This window comes from Labeo rohita, chromosome 2 (assembly GCF_022985175.1).
Source record: "Labeo rohita strain BAU-BD-2019 chromosome 2, IGBB_LRoh.1.0, whole genome shotgun sequence".
NCBI classification, from domain to species: Eukaryota; Metazoa; Chordata; class Actinopteri; order Cypriniformes; family Cyprinidae; genus Labeo; species Labeo rohita.
The window spans coordinates 12806707-12825910 of NC_066870.1; the positions used below are offsets into that span (position 1 = coordinate 12806707).

Genomic DNA, 19204 nt, shown 5'->3' on the forward strand with positions numbered 1-19204 from the left:
CATTGCAAATTTATTCCCATTCCACCCATGTCAGGTTTAAACAGTGTTTCATAACAGATCAAATCTATAATATGCAAAACTGTTCCTTTGAACAGATCGTCCTCTGAAATGCTGTCAAAATGCAAAGATTTTGAGAACTACACATTCTCGTCAGTTTCAGCATGCATTGCTGTTACGCTTTGGGCCGGCCAAAAAAACAAAAACAAACAGTAATAATTACATGGAAATAGGCTGTGGTTAACAAAATATATAAATGTCAAGATATACTATACTGCACATCTAGAAAAACAATGACAAAGGTGGATATAGGTAGTAACAAAAGGCTGTTTTGAGCTGTGTTAGTGGGAAGACAATGCAGCTTTCATGTAATGCCATTTATTTTTCATGAACAGTCTGCTTTCAAAGCTGTCAGCGCTCTTCAAAAGCCAGAAACGCATGATTTATGTCTCAACTGTTGACCTGTTAATAAAGGGCTGTGAGGTTCACTTCCTGTGGATCTTCATAACAGCTGCTGTCCTCGTTCATCAAGCGTGGGCCATCTGATGAAACCAACCATATCAGAGTCATTATGCAAAACGGGACAATATGTTACCATCCCACCTTTACTTTCTTATCTGACTTATAGATTAACTATAATTTGATTGTCATAGTCAAAATACTTGCTTAGTTGGCCAAAGAGGGCTAGTTAAAAACACTCTGCAGTCACAGTGTCTTTCTATCAGTTTTGAAGTGATTGACAATCTAGTTGACCTTTGGAATATGTCTCGATGATAAACATATCAGCTTATGAATTTTTAAGGCAAGTGCCCTTTTCTCTTGAAATGTGACCCACAGTGCTAGCCTGAGTTTCAAGAGCTTCTTATCTTGGTTTCCAGTTTCAAAATGAGCTGGCTAACTGCAGTAGTAATCAATTTTCTCCATGTGAGTGAAAAATCAATACAAAAAGATCATTAAAATAATGTCCTACTTATGAAGTGAGTGATCTCAAAGATTCTTCTATATGATATATTACATCAGTGAAAGATACAACAACCTGAATTAGGGAATCTAAAGCAGGGCTCCAGACTAAACAAACATGACTTGTGAAAATGAAATGTTTAGAAGCAAAATGGGTTTTAAACCAATAAACATAGCCATTCAATCATATAAATTTTTGCAAACTATGTAATGGCTCTGACTGACTGACAGAATCCGATTAAACATGCTAACTCACAAATCCATTTGACATATTAAAATCAACCGGTTCTTAATAATTTATCAGTGAATCAGACATTACGGCTCGCCCTGTAAAGGTGTAATTAAAAAAAAAAATCCTGAAATATTAATTTTCTTATTTTTCCCTAAATCATTTTGATAATGATATTGCCATATCTATAAAAAGACATACAGTTGAAGTCAAAAGTTCTGCAAAATGTTAATTTTTACCAATTTTTTTAATACAGACCTGAATAAGATATTTCACATAAAAGATGTTTACATATAAAATAAAAAGTTGAATTCATAAAAATGACTCTGTTCAAAAGTTTACATACGCTTGATTCTTAAATCTGTGTTGTTACCTGAATGATCCACAGCTGTTTTTTTTGTTTTTTAAATTTTTTTAGTGATAGGAAACACCATGCATTAAGCAAAATGCACAAATGCAAAAATGCTGAAAAACCAAAGAATTTGTGGAACAGCAGGAAGTTTAACTGTGCAGGACAAACAAGGGACTCATAAACAACTATCATTAAACAACAGCAACAAAAAAAACAGCTGTGGATGATTCAGGTAACAACACAGTATTAAGATTCAAGTGTATGTAAACTTGAACGGGGTCATTTTTTAAAATTAAAATATTTTCTCTTGTGGACTACATGTAAACGTCTTCTACGTGAAATATCTTATTCAACTCCGTACTAAAAAAAAATTACACGCATTTTGTACGATCCTTCTTATTTTGGTAAAAATTAACATTTTGCATATTCTTCAAGGTGCATGTAAATTATTGACTGTAAAACATGTAAACGTTGGGTCACATTTACAGTTTTTCTGCCAGTTTTCACAGGCAAAATCCAGTCATATAAATAAGAACCAACACAATTGTGAATTTTTCAGCTTCGGGAACACAAATTAAGATATTTTTGATAAAATCAGAGAGCTTTCTGAACTTGGAAGACGACGTACGAATGGTACTTTCATTAATGTGTGTCGAAGACTAACACGAAAGAGAAGTTATTGTTAAAGTTATTTTTGTTTTCTTTGTGCACAAAAAGTATTCTCGTAGCTTTATAAAATAAAGGTTGAACCACTGATGTCACATGGACTATTTTAACGATGTTCTCACTGCCTTTCTGGGCCTTGAACGTGTCAGTTATGTTGCTGTCTATCTAGGGTCAGAAAGCTCTGGGTGTTGCAAAAATTAACAAAGGTCTTACAGATTTGGAACGACATGTGGGTGAGTAATTAATGACAGAATTTTCATTTTTGGGTGAACTAACAGCATTAAGAACCCAAAACTAATAGCTGAATTAAGGGCTTGGAACCACTTATCAAAATCCAACCTTTCCTCATCCATGTATACACCATTCATATTTGAATAAACATTTAAATATTAGTAATTCTGTTCTTCTTTATTCCCTCCTTACATTTCCTAATAATGGCTTAATATCCCGTGCACTGCATTGCTATTTCTTTCACAATCCTTTATATGATAACATGTTAAAAACACTGGCAGAACATTATATAAACATGGGCCACTAAAAAAGTTGAGAGAAGAGATGGGACAGGAATGGGATGCTAAATGCAGTGGCCCAGAGAAACGGTAACATTTCATCCTCTATCCCGGTCCAAACCAATCCACTATAAAAGCTTTATTGGACTGAGACCTTCGGTCAAAACCTGCCATTATGTGGAACTTAGAGTTGTAGTTGAATTCCTGAAGGCCGCTTGAAATTATTGTTGTATTTTATTGTCTTATAATAATAATAATGAAGTCTATAACAGAGGTCCATCAATGTTCCTAATACTGTCCAATAATCTTTCCGCTACCATGCCAAGCAGCCCGTCTCTGAGGAAGCTACATCATTTTAGCTTTGGAGCAGTTTTATCTAACCAAAAAAACAAAAGAAAACAAGGTCCATATTAATGAAATAAAGCATCTGGTGATTCATAAAGCTTAGAGGCGAGACTGAAGCTCGTTCTTCGTTTCTAACTGAGGCCCAGGCACTGTGTACCAGAAACCTTCTCTTCTGTCAGTCGTCACCATCTGGAAGTCTCCATTAGGTTTGAGCGTGTAGAGCGCCCTCTTGAGTTTGAAGAGCTTAGTGTTGCTACAACGGTTCTGAAGAGATCCAAATTCAGGGTCGCCAACCCTTTTGACTCAACAGGGCCTATGGTTTCCACAGTGGAGTTGAGAGGTGAAGAGAAACGAACGAAAGAGAGAGCACCACATTCAGCGGGGCTGGGGTAGACGGCGTCCCAGTGGAGATGGTGCATAGGTGGTATGGAGGACTTGTTCCTGCACAGCTTTCAGGCTCTTTGAAGTGCAAATGAGAGAGATAGAGAGCGAAGAGGGACTCGAGCTGGTGGGAGGCGTGAGTCTGAGACTGGACGGATTCCCTCGTTTTAAGAGATGATCTCCAGGATGTAGAAGATGAGCTCCATCACCACAGGCCCTTCACTTAGCTGGCAAGCCCCGCTGTGGATCACTGGGATGAGGGCGCTGTCTAGATCGCTCAGGTACTGGGGGAGCAGCGGCTGACCGTTACTGCCTGCTAGGTAGCCCACCTGTAAGGCATTTCAGAGTTTTAGTTTCATTTATATTAAGAATGATAACTATAAAGAATATAGCTGCAAGCAGCAATTAAGGGGCCAAGCACCATAGAAGCAAGCATCAGCCCAACTGCAGCAGATGATTTTATTCAAAACGGCAGAAAAGTCATGGACAACTACTGGTAATATTATTTAATTTCCTATCACGTTTGACCAACATGTGGCGCTGTTATCAAATTGATGTGTGTTCTGTGTGAAGTTTGATGTCAATATGTCAAAGCTTTGCAGAGATATGGCCTCAATGAGGCATAGTCTGGCATCAAGCCTCAAATTTGTTGCATTACTATGCAAAAACGGGTTTGTCTATCGACAAGAAATCCAGAACTTTTTTGTCAGCACAGTCTGAAGATGATCTGACTCGATTTTGGTGAAAATCAGACAGTCTACACTGTAAAAAACAATTTGTTGAGTCAACTTAAAATAATTTGTAACCTGGCTGCCTTAAAATTTTAAGTTCAGTCAACTCAAAAAAAGTTTATTCAACTTGAAATGTTAAATTATACTAAGTGACAACTTAGATATTTGAGTTGAATCAACTTAAAATTTTAAGGCAGCCAGGTAACAAATTATTTTAAGCTGACTCAACAAATTGTGTTTTTTATTTTTTACAGTGTAGGAGTAGTTTGATAAAGTAGGTTTTCAACATGGATCAAAATGGCAGACAGGAAGTTTGACCGACTGTGGCATAATTGGTATGTATCTTGTTGCATGAACCAAGGAATTTTTTTGAGACCAGTAAGATTACAATAGGTTAATGTAATCAAAAGTTATTTGGAAATTGGAAATTGACCAATAGGTGGTGCTGTTACCAAATTGATGTGGCCTGGTCAATGTGAGGTGACAATGGCACATACAAAGTCTGGTGTCAATATGTCAAAGCTTTGCAGAGATACAGCCTCAGATGGCAGTTTGGCATGATTCCAGCAAATTTGTTGATGCGTTAAATGAAAACCGCTTTGTATATCGACACAAAATCTATAACTAGTCTAGGAGGAGTTTGAAAAAGTAGGTTTTCAACATAAATCAAAACGGTGGACAGGAAGTTCAGCCAATTATGGCATAATTAGTATCGATGTTCTCAGCATGATCCAAGGGATCTGTCAAGACCTATTATTACAATAGGCTAATGTAAACAAAAGTTATTAGTATTTTTAGAAATTTAAGTATAACTTTTGACTACAAGGTGGCTCTGGACCGAAACGTTTTGAGCACCATCAGGGTATGGTGCTGAAGAAGCACACCAAGTTTTGTAATGATATGTCAATGCGTTCGTAAAATATAGCATTTTACATAAAATTTTTACAAAAAGGACGATGCTCAGAATGGCTGACAGGGGAAAGTTAGGTATCATTAAACTCATGCCGCACCAAAGTTTTGTGATTTTTGGCCAAACACATTTTTCATATCTCCTGACCACTAGGTGGTGCTGCGCCAAAATGGTTTGACAAATTAACTTGAATTCCAAACTTTTTGTTAGCATGGTCTGAAGATGATCTGGTTAAATTTTTGTGAAAATCGGAGCAACTGCCCAGGAGGAGACGGAAAATGATGTTCACGGTTACGGTTCAAAAGTTATTAGCATAAACATGAGAGAAATTTTGGACAAGTGGTGGTGCTAGAGAGTTTGAGTTAGAGACTCCAAACTTGCTATGGTTAATGTTGAGACAGTCTTCTATCAGTGTGCCGAATTTCATAACTTTCCCGCAAGGGATTCTATGGGCTGGCTGCCATAGACTCAAGAGCAAAAGAAGAAATAGAAAAAGAATAAGAATGCCAATGGATACCTTCAGTGCTTGGCCCCTAATAACTATAGCGATAACTGCATTATAAGAACATGCTGCAGTTTTGTTGCCTGTCACTTTAAACAATTAAACTCTTTCTGTTCATATTTCTCTGCTGATTCAGACAAGACAACTTTGTCAATGGGGAAAGCAGTATTATGGATAGAAGAAAAAGAGTTTGTATTTACAAGCGTCTTAATGATAGATGTATTACAAACAGACAGTGATTATATTATTATTGTGATGTTTTTATCAGCTGTTAGGTCTCTCATTCTGACGGAACCCATTCACCACAGAGGATCCATTGGTGAGCAGGTGACATTTTGGTAAATTTCTTCAAATCTGTTTTGGTAAAGAAAAAAACTCATCTACGTCTTAGATGGCCTGAGGATGCATACAGTTTCAGCAAATTTTCATTTTTGGGTGAGCTATTCCTTTGAGTCAAGGAAAGGTGACTCCTCCAGACTAAAAGCAACATGTAAATGGAGCTTGTCACTGTCACCTGATCTGAGTCTAACGTGACCCGCAGGCCCAGTTTGGCCATGCCGTCCTCCTTGAGAAGTTTGAGGTGCGGGCATAGCGCCATGCAGAAAGCCCTTGCCACGTTCTCAGCGAGTCGGCTGTGGTCTGCAGGATCGCTCAGGCCATTGGTCTGGTCCTCGCTCCGCAGAAAGAACACCTAAGAAACAACACAACATTTGTTATACAGAGAAAAAGTAGAATTGTATAATTTGAGACAGAAAAAGATATGCTTTTGTTTAAATTATAAAAGTAATTGAAGTCTAAAGATCAGTGGATCCCAGTGAATTTCACTGTATGACAAAAAAAAAAAAACATATTTAGTGCTGGGTGATGTGATGCACTCATATCGCTAGGCGGCATTTACACAACATGTCATGTTGATGCGGGCCATGGAATAGGAAAAACATGCAAGAAAACTGGAGTGAAGTTCTTTTAACTTGACCACCATGTTTTTGAAATGCCGTTTCATTCATGAGATGCTGCAAAAGACGCAAGCGCAGAAGTCAAATGCGTCCATGTTTACATAGAATAAACAATGGAAAAGCAGCGCAATCGAATAAAAAACCTGTAAAGAACTACTACTGCATGTCTGATATTTCATGTTTGCATCATGGTGACAGGCTGAAAGCTGCTGTTCATTGTTTTTACAGAACATTTATTGTTCAAGGAGAAGTCCACTTCCAGAACAATAATTTACAGATAATGTACTCACCCCCTTTCTTTCTTCAGTCATAAAGAAATTGTTTTTTGAGAAAAACATTTCAGCATTTTTCTCCATATAATGGACTGCTATGGTGCCCCGAGTTTGAACTTCCAAAAGGCAGTTTAAATGCGACTTCAAACAATCCCAAATGCGGTTGTAAACGATCCCAGCCGAGGAAGAAAGGTCTGATCTAGTGAAACCATTGGTTATTTTCATTTAAAAAATACAATTTAAATACTTTTTAATCTCCAATGCTCGTGTTGTCTTGCTCTCCCTGAACTCTGTGTATTCTGGTTCAAGACAGTTAGGGTATGTCAAAAAACTCCAACCGTATTTTCTCCCTCAACTTCAAAAATCATTCCAAAATCATCCTACATCGCTGAAGAAGTACCGACCCAGTCTTTGCAAAGTAAACATGCAAAGAAGATCAAACACCCTTAACAAAAAAGGTAAAACAGTGATACAGGACAGAGAACATGAGATGGGAGTTAAATTAAAAAGTATATAAATTAAAAACATTAAAAGTATATATTATTTTTATGAAAATAACCGATCGTCTCGTTAGATAAGACACTTCTTCCTCGGCTGGGATCGTTTATAACCACATTTGGGATCGTTTGAAGCTGCATTTAAACTGCATTTTGGAAGTTCAAACTCGGGACACCATAGAAGTCCATTATATGGAGAAAAATCCTAAAATGTTTTCTTCAAAAAACATAATTTCTTTATGACTGAAGAAAGAAAGACATGAACATCCTGGATGACAAGGGGGTGAGTACATTATCTGAAAATAATGACTTCTCCTTTAATAATAGTCTACTGGTGTTATACCTTCAGTCATTTTGAAGTCATTTTCAAGCATTTTCCTCATTATTTCTTAACATATAAAAAGACAAGTTTGTACAAGATGTAGATGTAGTTCATGCATCTTTTCTGCAAAGATATTTAACAAGGGATTTGTGTAACATTTATATCATGTTGACAACTTGATGCATTTGGAATAGAATTTTCTTTAACTAGAGGGTTAATTAAGAACAAGTTACTTGAATCATGTTGTAGTTACATATATAGAAGAAAGTAAGTAGGGCTGGATGATATGGCATGAAATCCAATACGAAAAATCAATAACGAATCAATGTTACATACCTCTGTCCAACGAATGACTTTCCCATTGGCTTTATACTCCGAGCCATGGAAGATCTTAACGCTGGTGACTGACTCCATGGATTTCCCATCAATGGGGCTGATCACTCTGAAAACAGGACATAGGTGAGATAAGAATGAAGTTTGTTAAATGGTAAACAGCATCTAACAAATTTGTATCCACACACTGAAATTACAACTCCAGAAACTCTAATAAACGGCTTGAAAATTTCAAACAGTCAGGACTTCATCAGGCACAATCCAGGGATGTTGTTAATTTATGAAGTAATTATTTTATGTAAGTGTACAGAAAAATACCATTTTACAAGTAATTAATGGGGACTATGGGAGATTTGCAGCCTGCATTTACTGCTACATGATGTGCATTTGATAAAAGGAGAGCTCCACTTCCAGAACAACAATTTACAAATAATTTACTCACCCCCTTGTCATCCAAGATGTCCATGTCTTTGTCTTCATTCGTAAAGAAATTATGATTTTTGAGGAAAGCATTTCAGGATTTTTCTTCATATAATGGACTTCAATTGTGCCCCTGATATTGAGCTTCCAAAATGTAGTTTAAATGCAGCTTCAAAGGGCTCTAAATGATCTCAGCCGAGGAAGAAGGGTCTTATCTAGCGAAACGATAGGTCATTTTTTTTTGAAAAATAAAAATTTGTATACTTTTTAAGCACAAAAGCTCACGTTGCACAGGCTTTCGGATGTGCGTCCACGGGTCAATTTTGAACGAATCTTTAATGTGAGTCGCGAAGAACGAGTCGTCTCGGGGAGTGATTCATTCAGTCGTGCATGTGCAACATCCTATTAGGTTCTGAACTGGAATTAGTTCACCTGTTTCGAGTCTTCTGGTTTTTCCGAGTCATTCGTTCACCGTATGGGGCTGTCTCGTGATGCTCATTTTGCTAAAATTAACGAAATGACTCGAAAAAAGATTCATTTATTTTTGCTGAACGAAATTCAAAGGTCAGAGTTGGTAGAATGGTCTGAACTTCCCGTCACTACTACGAATCATGTCTAAGTTCATCGTCTGTGTACTCCGGCTAAAAAAGGTAAAGTATGGCGAAAAACTACATCTTATTTTCTCCGACAACTTCAGAATCGTCTGACATGCTGTAACTTTTTGTTTGTAAACAGCGTTTGACTTACTTGCACTTTCTTAGTCTTTGCACGTTCGCTTTGTAAACACTGGGTCTGTGGTTCCGCCTACGTTCGGCATGACCTTTCGACCTGATTCAATAGTACGTAGTGTCGTGAACGTGCATGCCAGAACCTGTGCTACACAAGCTTTTGTGCTTAAAAAAAAATATACACATTTTTATTTTCCAAAAAAAAAAAAAAAAGACAGATTGTTTCGCTAGATAAGACCCTTCTTCCTCGGTTGGGATCATTTAGAGCCCTTTGAAGCTGCATTTAAACTACATTTTGGAAGTTCAAAATTGGGGGCAAATACCATAATTTCTTTACAACTGAAGACAGAAAGACATGAACATCTTGGATGACAAGGGGGTGAGTAAATTATTTGTGAATTGTTGTTCTGAAAGTGGACTTCTCCTTTTAAGGTTTCAGCAGCACAATCTATTAAACCAGCCTGGATCATCATTTCATGTGAATGCTCTTAAATTACATTTAAGGGAATGTTATCATGCCTAAGTCTCAGTTTTAGCTGTCTACTTACCCCTTGTTGACATTGTGGTCGTCACCAACCCACTGTATATGGACGTGCTCCTGGTTCTCCTCCTGATCAGCTTTCCCACAGGCAATACTGAAATCTTTCATCTCTCTCAGGGCTTGCCGTAAAGCCTCCATAGTTTCAGCTGTAATCTGCACCATCACGCCATCTGAGGCACACAATTTCGGCATTACTATGATAAGTAAATCTGCATTTTAAATTAGACACTTATAATTAGAGTTGGTACAAAAAGTACAATTCTGCCCGACTGTGACTTTGGTCAAAAACATTAATGGGGAGATTATGTCCAGTTTAGTCATTGTTCCAGTGGGATCAGATGTCCTACATATAGAGAAAGAGGCTGCAAATGTCTTCTGTTGTACCTTCCACAATGCTGGTCTTAGCCAAGAAGCCCGATGAAGACTTTAAAGCCCCGCTGAACACAAAGAAGGAGGCCCCAGTCACTAAAAGAGAGATAAAAGGAAATAATACATCAAAAACATACTTTCCTCATGCAAAATGACTCATTCGCTTTTGGATTATTGTCATTAACTACCCTGAATAGCATTTTACAGAAAGTTTTAAAAGCAGCTTTAGAGTGAAATAGAATAAAACAGAACTCAGGGGTCCAGGACGAATTTTGTAAAAGTTCTTTAAAGGGATATTTATCTAAAATATATACACTACCAGCCAAATGTTTTTGAACAGTAAGATTTTTAATGTTTTTTTTAAGAAGTCTCTTTTGCTCACCAACCCTGCATTTATTTGATTTAAAGTACAGCAAAAACAGCTAAATTTTGAAATATTTTTACTATTTAAAATAAATGTTTTCTATTTGAATATATTTTTAAATGCAATTTATTCCTGTCATTAAAGCTACATTTTCAGCATCATTAGTCCAGTCTTCAGTGTCACATGATCCTTCAGAAATCATTCTAATATACCAATTTGCTGTTCAAGAAACATTTGTTTTATCATCAATTACTGCTGTGCAACGATTAATCTCGATTAATCACATCCACAATAAAGGTTTTTGTTTATATATGTGTGTGTACTGTGTATATTTATTATGTATATATAAAGACACAGACATACAATATACATTTTGAAAACATCTACATGTATATATTTATATTCATATAATTTTTATTATGTATAAATATATTTAACATATAAACATTACATATTTTCCTTAAATAAATAAATACACAGAAAATATACAAATATACTGTGTAAATATACACAGAACATACACATTATGTACACAAAAACTTCTATTTTGGATGCGATAAATCGATGCCCAGCACTACTATCAATATTTAAAACAGTTGAGTACATTTTTTCAGGATTTTTTTGACGAATAGAAAAATCCAAAGATCAGTATTTATCTAAAATAAAAAGCTTTTTTAGAACATTATACACTATACCATTCAAACGCTTGGATTCAGTATAATATTTTATAGAAAAAATAAACACTTTTATTTAGCAAGGATGCTTTAAATTAATCAAAAGTGATGATAAAGACATTTATAATGTTATAAAAGATTACTATTTAAAACAAATGCTGTTCTTCTGAACTTTCTATTTCTTTAAAGAAACCTGAAAAAACTAAACTCAGCTGTTTTCAACATAATAACTTCTTATTTTTTTCAGAAAATTAGAACGGATGCTAAAAATTCAGCTTTGAAATCACAGGAATAAATTACATTTTAAAATATATTCAAATAGAAAACAGTTGCTTTTAATAATACATATATTTCACTGTTTTTGCTGTACTTTGGATCAAATAAATGCAGGCTTGGTGAGCTTGGAATGTTAAAAAACATTAAAAATATCACTGTTCAAAAACTTTTGACTGATAGTGTATATTAAAACAACAAAAAACTGTCATATTTACTCACCCTCATGTCATTTTAAACCTGTTATGAATTTTCTTCTGCAGAACATAAGCATAAGGACATATTTTGAAGAATTCTGGTAACCAAACAGTTTCAGTTCCCACTGACTTCCATTGTATGGACAAAAAGTCCAATGGAAGTCAATGGGAACTGAAACTTTGGTGTCACAGAAGACCTTATATATATATATATATTTTTTTTTTTTTCCATTTTTGGGTGAACTATCCCTTTAATTTGATTAATCAACATACTGTGATTAATTTGGTGACATTTAATCAACAGAAACTTTTCATACATTACCATCCAAAAGTTTTTTTTTAATGCTTTTGAAAAAAATCTCTAATGCTCACTATTTATTTGATCACAAATACAGTAAAAATAGTATGACTAAAATATTACTACAATTAAAAATAAATGCTGTCTATTTTAATAGATTTTAAAACTGTAATTTATTCCTGCAATAGCAAAGCCATTTCATCACTTATACTCCAGTCATAACATGATTGTTCATAAATCATTCTAATACGCTAATTTGGTGCTCAAGAAACATTCCTTCATGTTGAAAAAAAAAAAATCTTACTGACCCCAAACTTCTGAAAAATAGTGTACACACAGTAGGTGAAATCTTTGGGTGCGGCTTCAAGGTTTCATTTGCAAATGCAAGTATCCGTGGCGCACCTTTGCGAGGCTGGTGATGAATGCTGATGGCCTGCGTCTGGTAGTTCCCATCGTCGTTCTGAACACAGACAAGATGGGAATCCGCCCGATCATTGAAACACGCTCCCATTGCCAGCACATGCTCGTTGGACTTATTCATAGCCTTCATGAGCTGAGAAAGGAGAAAGAAAAGCTTGTCATGACTTTGCAAAGTTATGCATAATCCTAAGACTTAATTATGTTTTAAAGGGTTTAGAAGTCCTAGATGAGTGAATGACAGCCTGTGAAGACAGCAGAGAGTAGGACACAAGGCACTCAAGTCTTTAAATACTCCCTGCTATGTCAAAGGTCTGACACTACAAGTTCTGCTCTGTCAAACGCTTCTCAAATACAAGCTAAATACTAAAAGTCTTCAATGACTCGAAAAAAGGACACTGAGACAAGCTGTTGTCAGTGCTTCGCTTGTTCCATGGGACATTTGGCATCAATCTGCTATGCTCGCTGTTCCACATAAATCTCAAATATGCTTTGCATGCATTGTATTTTAAAGAAGTTCACTTCCAAAACAAAGATTCACATATAATGTACTCACCTCCTTGTCATCCAAGATGTTCATGTCTTTCTTTCTTCAGTCGTAAAGAAATTATGTTTTAAGGAAAACATTTCTGCATTTTTTTCCATATAATGACTTCCAAAAAGTAGTATAAAAGCGGCTTCAGACGAACCCAAATGCAGTTGTAAATGATCCCAGCCGAGGAAGAAGGGTCTTGTCTAGCAAAACGATTGGTTATTTTCATTTAAAAAATACAATTGAAATACTTTTTAATCTCAAACGCTCATCTTGCCTTTCTCCATGAACTCTGTGTATTCTGACTTAAGACAGTTAGGGTATGCCGAAAAACTCCAATCGTATTTTCTCTCTCAACTTCAAAAACCATTTCAAAATCATCCTACATCGCTGCAGAAGTACCGACCCAGTCTTTGCAACGTCAACACGCAAAGAAGATCAAACACCCTTAACAAAAAAGGTAAAACAGCGATATAGGACGATTTCGAAATTGAGGGAGAACATGAGATGGGAGTTTTTCGACATACCCTAACTGTCATGAATTGGAAACAAAAACAGTCCAAGCTGAGTAAGACAAGACAAGCATTGGAGATTAAAAAAGTATTTAAATTGTATTTTTTAAATGAAAATAACCAATCGTTTCGCTAGATAAGACCATTCTTCCTCGGCTAGGATCGTTTACAACCGCATTTGGGATTGTTTGAAGTTGCATTTAAACTGCATTTTGGAAGTTCAAACTTGGGGCACCATAAAAGTCCATTATATGAAGTAAAATGCTGTTTTCCTCAAAAAACTATTTCTTTACGACTGAAGAAAGAAAGACATGAACATCTTGGATGACAAGGGGATGAGTAAATTATTTGTAAATTGTTGTTCTAGAAGTGGACTTCTCCTTTAATTCAAATAGCATCTCTGTGGCATGTCCTAGTCTTCATGCACCTCATTGTAACGGTTGCTTGGTATCTTGATGCACGTCTTCCTCACTTCCATGTCCACCACCAGCCCCTTCACTACCGGCAACGTGTACTGGTAGTTACGGAAATCCTGTAGACATGTGAGAAAAGTCAGATGGCCATAAATAACATATAACAGTTTATATTGACGTAAGGCATGTGCTAAATGCAGAAGAAGAAGAAGTGAAATTAGAACACTCACTGCCAATAAGTTCATAATGGTATGACCAGTCTCTCCAAAAAGGGGTTTTCTGAAGCGAACACTAAATAGTGGGCAGGGGTAGACTGCAACACAAGTGCATAAGAACACGCTAAGCCACCAAAACAAGTCATGCTATTCAAATCAGCAGCTCACAATAAACTCCTTCACATTCCACATGACTGAAAGGCCTCTATTATATACTACTGCAATTACTGTAATGTAAAAATCGTGAGACTGTGTGCCTAACCAGTTTTCACGCACCCAGATAAACATGAGACTAAAACCGTACATGGTGTAAGTGAGCACACTTGCATGTCATGGCTGAGTTGAGAAGCTCAGCAGGAAATGCTTAGTTAATATATTCCACCTCCACAGGAGGCCATGCTTACAAATTAGTGCAGAGAAATTCTCTGTGTAAGAAGACGAAATAGAAAGACATTTTCTGCATTGTTACAGCTCCTCTACAGGCATCAAAAAGAGGCCTTATATTCTCTATATATTTTAAGTTACTGTACAGTGTTATTGTAGTTACATGTGTGTATACTCTATATCACACACCTCACCATGTCAAAAGGTCAAATATACCTACAGGAGCAATCAAGATCTTTCAATCTCTGACACACCTAAACCAACAGCATCTCAAATTCAACATCAAACCACAAACTCACATCGGTATTCCGCCCCTAGGCGGAGCATGAGTCGGATGGGAAAGACCTTAGCCCAGGGGGTCTCCCACTTCTGCACCAGGATGCCAAAGAGGTAGGGTGGGTTAGGCAATGGCAGGTCCTGCAGGGTCTGGAAAGTGGGGCTGATGTAAAGAAATCCGCCATGCTCCTTGCTGCCCAGGAAGCTCTGAGTGAAGAAGGAGTGGCCCAGGTGACTTAACACATTTCCTGCACAGAAGGTAATGTGGGATTAGATCAAGTTCTTCCAATGTGTTTTCATGCTTAAAGAGATAGTTCACCCAAAAATGAAAATTCTGTCATAACTTACTCACCCTCATGTTGTTATAAACACGTAAGACTTTTGTTCATCTTCGGAACACAAATTAAGATATTTTTGATGAAATCCGAGAGCTTTCTGACCCTCCATAGACAGCAATGCAACTGACAAACTCAAGGCCCAGAAAGACATGGTTAAAATAGTCCATGTGACATCAGTGGTTCAACTGTAATGTTACGAAGCTACAAAAATACTTTTGTGCGCAAAGAAAACAAAAATAACGACTTTATTCAACCATTTCTTCTCTTCCCTTTCAGTCTTCGACACAGAGTCAGAAAGCTCTTGGATTTCATCAAAAATATCTTAATTTGTGTTCTGAAGATGAACGAAGGTCTTACGGGTTTGGAACGAAATGAGAGTGGGTAAATAATGACAGAATTTGGGGTAAACTATCCATTTAAGTAATTTCGTTTAGAACTGCTGTATTTTAATGGACATTTAATTATTGCAAAAAGCAGCAAAAAATACTATTAAAAATCTATTTTATATATCACTTATCAGACAAATAATCTGTATCAGTATAAAACTAATCTCAATTAATATCTACAATAAAAAAACATCCAAGATCACATGCTTAAATGTCAATTATGAATATTTTATTCAACAGAAGAGTTGTTGTATCCAATTACAAATGAGCTATTTCAATATTTCTTTTGCATTTTTATACTTATTAGCAGCGTAGTTACATGTATCTGCACTACATAATTTATTACAAAATAAATGGAACTGTAACCCATTACAGCTACTAAGAAAAAAAATGTAATTAAACTAGTTACTTACGAAACTGTTAATGATTACAACATGGTTTACATGTGAAAATCTATTGTATTAATATTTACTATTTTTTGTTATGATTTTAAATCTGTATTTAACCTATAATTCAGTTGATGAAGGATTTTGAAAGTCTAACAGTAATAAGTGTTTTGTACTGTTGTAAGGTTAACCCAGCCTGCTTTAAATATTTGAAAATGGTTAACAGTTAAATAAAACATTTATTAGAAATTTAGAAAAGTAATCGAAAAGTAATCAAAGGTAATCAGTTACATTATTTAAAAAGTTACTGAAATAGCCACTATGTACGCTGATGGCCACTGAACCTGACCAGACAAATAACATTCTTTTACTAAACACATCTAAATTGGCCTCCACACTTCTGGCACACATCCTACATTAAGCTCACAGGGAATGCGGTCAGAGTAAGAAGACATAGGAACTGTTCTGTGGCTGAACCCACTGACTTGAAGTAGGACTGGGTGACAAGAGGAGGATTGTGTCTGGAAAACAATTTCTGCTGAAGTAGATCCACAATGCCACCGGGGCCAGCAGCCCCATTTTACCTTTAAGAGCCTCCTGGCAGAACAGTCTAATTATATCTATGTAGGTCTTGCTCTCATTTTGTCTGGATCAGTTTACCAGAACAGGCCCCCTGGTGGAGGCGTATCAGTTTACCTGTGAGAGCCTCTCGGTACAGCTGGACGAAGTGGCTGAAGACGTCCTTGGGAATGGTTTTCTCATCAGGGAGGCACTGTAGAAGCACTACAACCTCTGCCTGGCCCACAGCATGCATACCCTTTGTTGTCATATACCAGCACTTCCTATTTACATCTTCACACAAAGATGACACAAAAGACTGTTATGACTCATGGGAATTGTGGGAAATTCCTTGGCATAGTAAAGGAAAGCCTCATGTTGCCAATTTTCAATTCTGCAAAAAAATGACAATACCTAAGACATACAGCTACCAGTTACGTGCAACTAAATGAATGAATGCATTGCATTCAATAATCGCAGAATTTTAACTAATAAAATTGGTGCTTCTTTAATTTTGGGCATATTTACAAAACCCTTTGTACTGTGTGTAAATGGCTTATATACACTACCGTTCAAAAGTTTGAAGCTTTGTTTTTTGAACAAACTTGATCAAAAGTAACAGTAAAAACATTTTTACCTGAAAAATGCTTTTTAAAAAAATATTAAGTACGACAGCATTTTAGTGCCACGTTAAAAAAATAAAGATTACGAGATTAAAGTCGTAATATTTTAAGAATAAAGTCGAAATATTACGAGAATAAAAGTCGAAATATTTGAGAATAAAGTCGAAATACTATGAGAATAAAGTCGAAATATTTTGAGAATAAATTTGAAATATTACGAGAATAAAGTCAAAATATTTCGAGAATAAATTCGAAATATTTAAAAATAAATTCAAAATAGCTGACAATAAAGTTGAAATATTTTGAGAATAAAGTTGAAATACTACGAGAATAAAGTCGAAATATTTTGAGAATAAATTTGAAATATTACGAGAATAAAGTCAAAATATTTCGAGAATAAATTCGAAATATTTAAAAATAAATTCAAAATAGCTGACAATAAAGTTGAAATATTTTGAGAATAAAGTTGAAATATTTTGAGAATAAAGTCGAAATACTACGAGAATAAAGTCGAAATATTTTGAGAATAAAGTCGAAATATTTTGAGAATAAAGTCGAAATATTTTGAGAATAAAGTCGAAATAATTTGAGAATAAAGTTGAAATATTTCGAGAATAAAGTTGAAATATTTCGAGAACAAAGTAAAAATATATCAAGAATAAAGTCAAAACATTTCGAGAATAAAGTCAAAATATTTCAAGAATAAAGTCAAAATATTATGAGAATAAAGTCTAAATATTAAGAAAATAAAGTCTAAATATTATGAGAATTTAAATAGATTTATACTTTATTCTGGTAATATTTTGACTGCTGAAAATTCAACTTTGTTAACATTACACTAACAAATTACATTTTAAAATGTACTAAAATAGGAAAAAAATATTTTAAATTGTAGTAAAATTGTAAAATAAATATTAAATTGCTAGAAATTAAATTTGAGCGTGTGAAGAAAGAAAATGATGTGCAAAGAAAAATTAAGGTAAATATCACTTGTGAGCAAAACATTGATTTATTGTCATCAACCTTTAAATTTGTCAAATTATGCAAAAACTGAAAATTAATTAATTAACATTATTTAAAGGGATAGTTCACCCCAAAATTAAAATTACCCCATGATTTATAACATTTATTAATATAACTCTGACTGTATTCGTCTGAAAGAAGAACGTCATATTCACCTTGAATGGTTTGAGGGTAAATCAAGTATATATATTTTTTTAGATGAACTATTCCTTTAAAGCCATCTGTGATATTAGCCTTTGCAAAATGTAGCTTTTTTGCACTTCTTAATATATTAAATATTAAAACATATTACTAAGTATTAAATATTAAAAACAAATAAAAAAGTGAAGTTTCATTGTAATAGGACAAATTAATCAGTACGAATTTGTAAATTGTTTTTAAGGTAATTTATTTTCTATAATAAGTCCTAAGGGTCAAACATGCCCATAGTTGAAGAAATGCCCATGAACAAAGTCACTACAACTAAAATTAAACCCTGTAGAGCATCTAGCAAGGAGTGGTCACTCACAATTGACCAGTTTGACCATGGCCAGCAGGTTGGCATTGAGGACAAACACCAAGGGATCAGGGCCGCCCTCCTCAAGCTGCTGCATCAGCAAAATCTCAGAAGGTCTTTCCTCCACAGCATAGTCTACAGACAAGACACATAATATCAATACTGTAACTATCAACAAATCGATCCATGACTTTAGTCAGTTTCCTCTCATGGTACAACGCAGATAAAGAACCAACCAACCAATGAAATTCTTCCCTAAGCATGAGTGGTGGAGACATAAGCAGAAACACAGATACATGCGCACAGACATGCACAAACAATACTCATATTTAGAGGAGTGGAGGCAGCTGAATGGTGAGGATGGTCAAGCACCTGTGATGTGGCCTCCCGTACCTCCTTTGACGCCTGTGGAGATGAGGATGGGAGGGAGTCCGTCCTCTGGGATTAGACTGAGAGAGCTGCCCACAGGGCTGACGGTCGGGGCTCCAGTGGCACGAGCCACCTATGATGGCAGGGAAAGAGACAAATTTACACCGTAACATAACATGACCGTCTCAGGGTAAGAATCACAAGCCTAGTCCTGCAAGACTCCATATTACAGATGATTGACTTTCAATGAGATAAGAAGCAAATCTTCACCTCTGAAGTATTTGCTCCTGAGGATTTGTTTGAGTATTGGGACGCTGCCACAGGCTGTGTTGGGTTGGGGTTTGCCGTCTGCCCTTTAGAAGAGTCTGTAGCTTCCCCATTGGGTAAAATGCCGTCAGCAAACCAAACTCTTCTTTGCTCTCGAGGAAGAGAACCTGGAGGTACACACAC

At 35.8% G+C, this 19204-nt stretch overlaps 1 protein-coding gene across 3 annotated transcripts in view; it reads right to left on the reverse strand.

The window, feature by feature from the left end:
• Positions 1–20: 20 nt before the first annotated feature.
• Positions 21–19204, reverse strand: part of zfyve9a (zinc finger, FYVE domain containing 9a) — a 34579-nt gene continuing 15395 nt past the window's right edge. Inside the window, exons 7-19 of one of the 3 annotated variants that reach the window (XM_051126547.1) lie at positions 19025–19188; positions 18779–18887; positions 18398–18520; positions 16382–16537; positions 14599–14823; positions 13931–14013; positions 13715–13819; positions 12229–12379; positions 10036–10116; positions 9659–9821; positions 7966–8071; positions 6097–6273; positions 21–3768 (exon numbers count right to left, since the gene is read on the reverse strand). In XM_051126547.1, the coding sequence (XP_050982504.1) occupies positions 3607–3768; positions 6097–6273; positions 7966–8071; positions 9659–9821; positions 10036–10116; positions 12229–12379; positions 13715–13819; positions 13931–14013; positions 14599–14823; positions 16382–16537; positions 18398–18520; positions 18779–18887; positions 19025–19188 (1805 nt within the window). In that variant the 3' untranslated portion in view covers positions 21–3606. Of the gene's footprint in view, positions 3769–6096; positions 6274–7965; positions 8072–9658; positions 9822–10035; positions 10117–12134; positions 12380–13714; positions 13820–13930; positions 14014–14598; positions 14824–16381; positions 16538–18397; positions 18521–18757; positions 18888–19024; positions 19189–19204 lie in introns of those variants that run through there. The other 2 variants (XM_051126538.1, XM_051126555.1) reach the window with 2 other exon arrangements.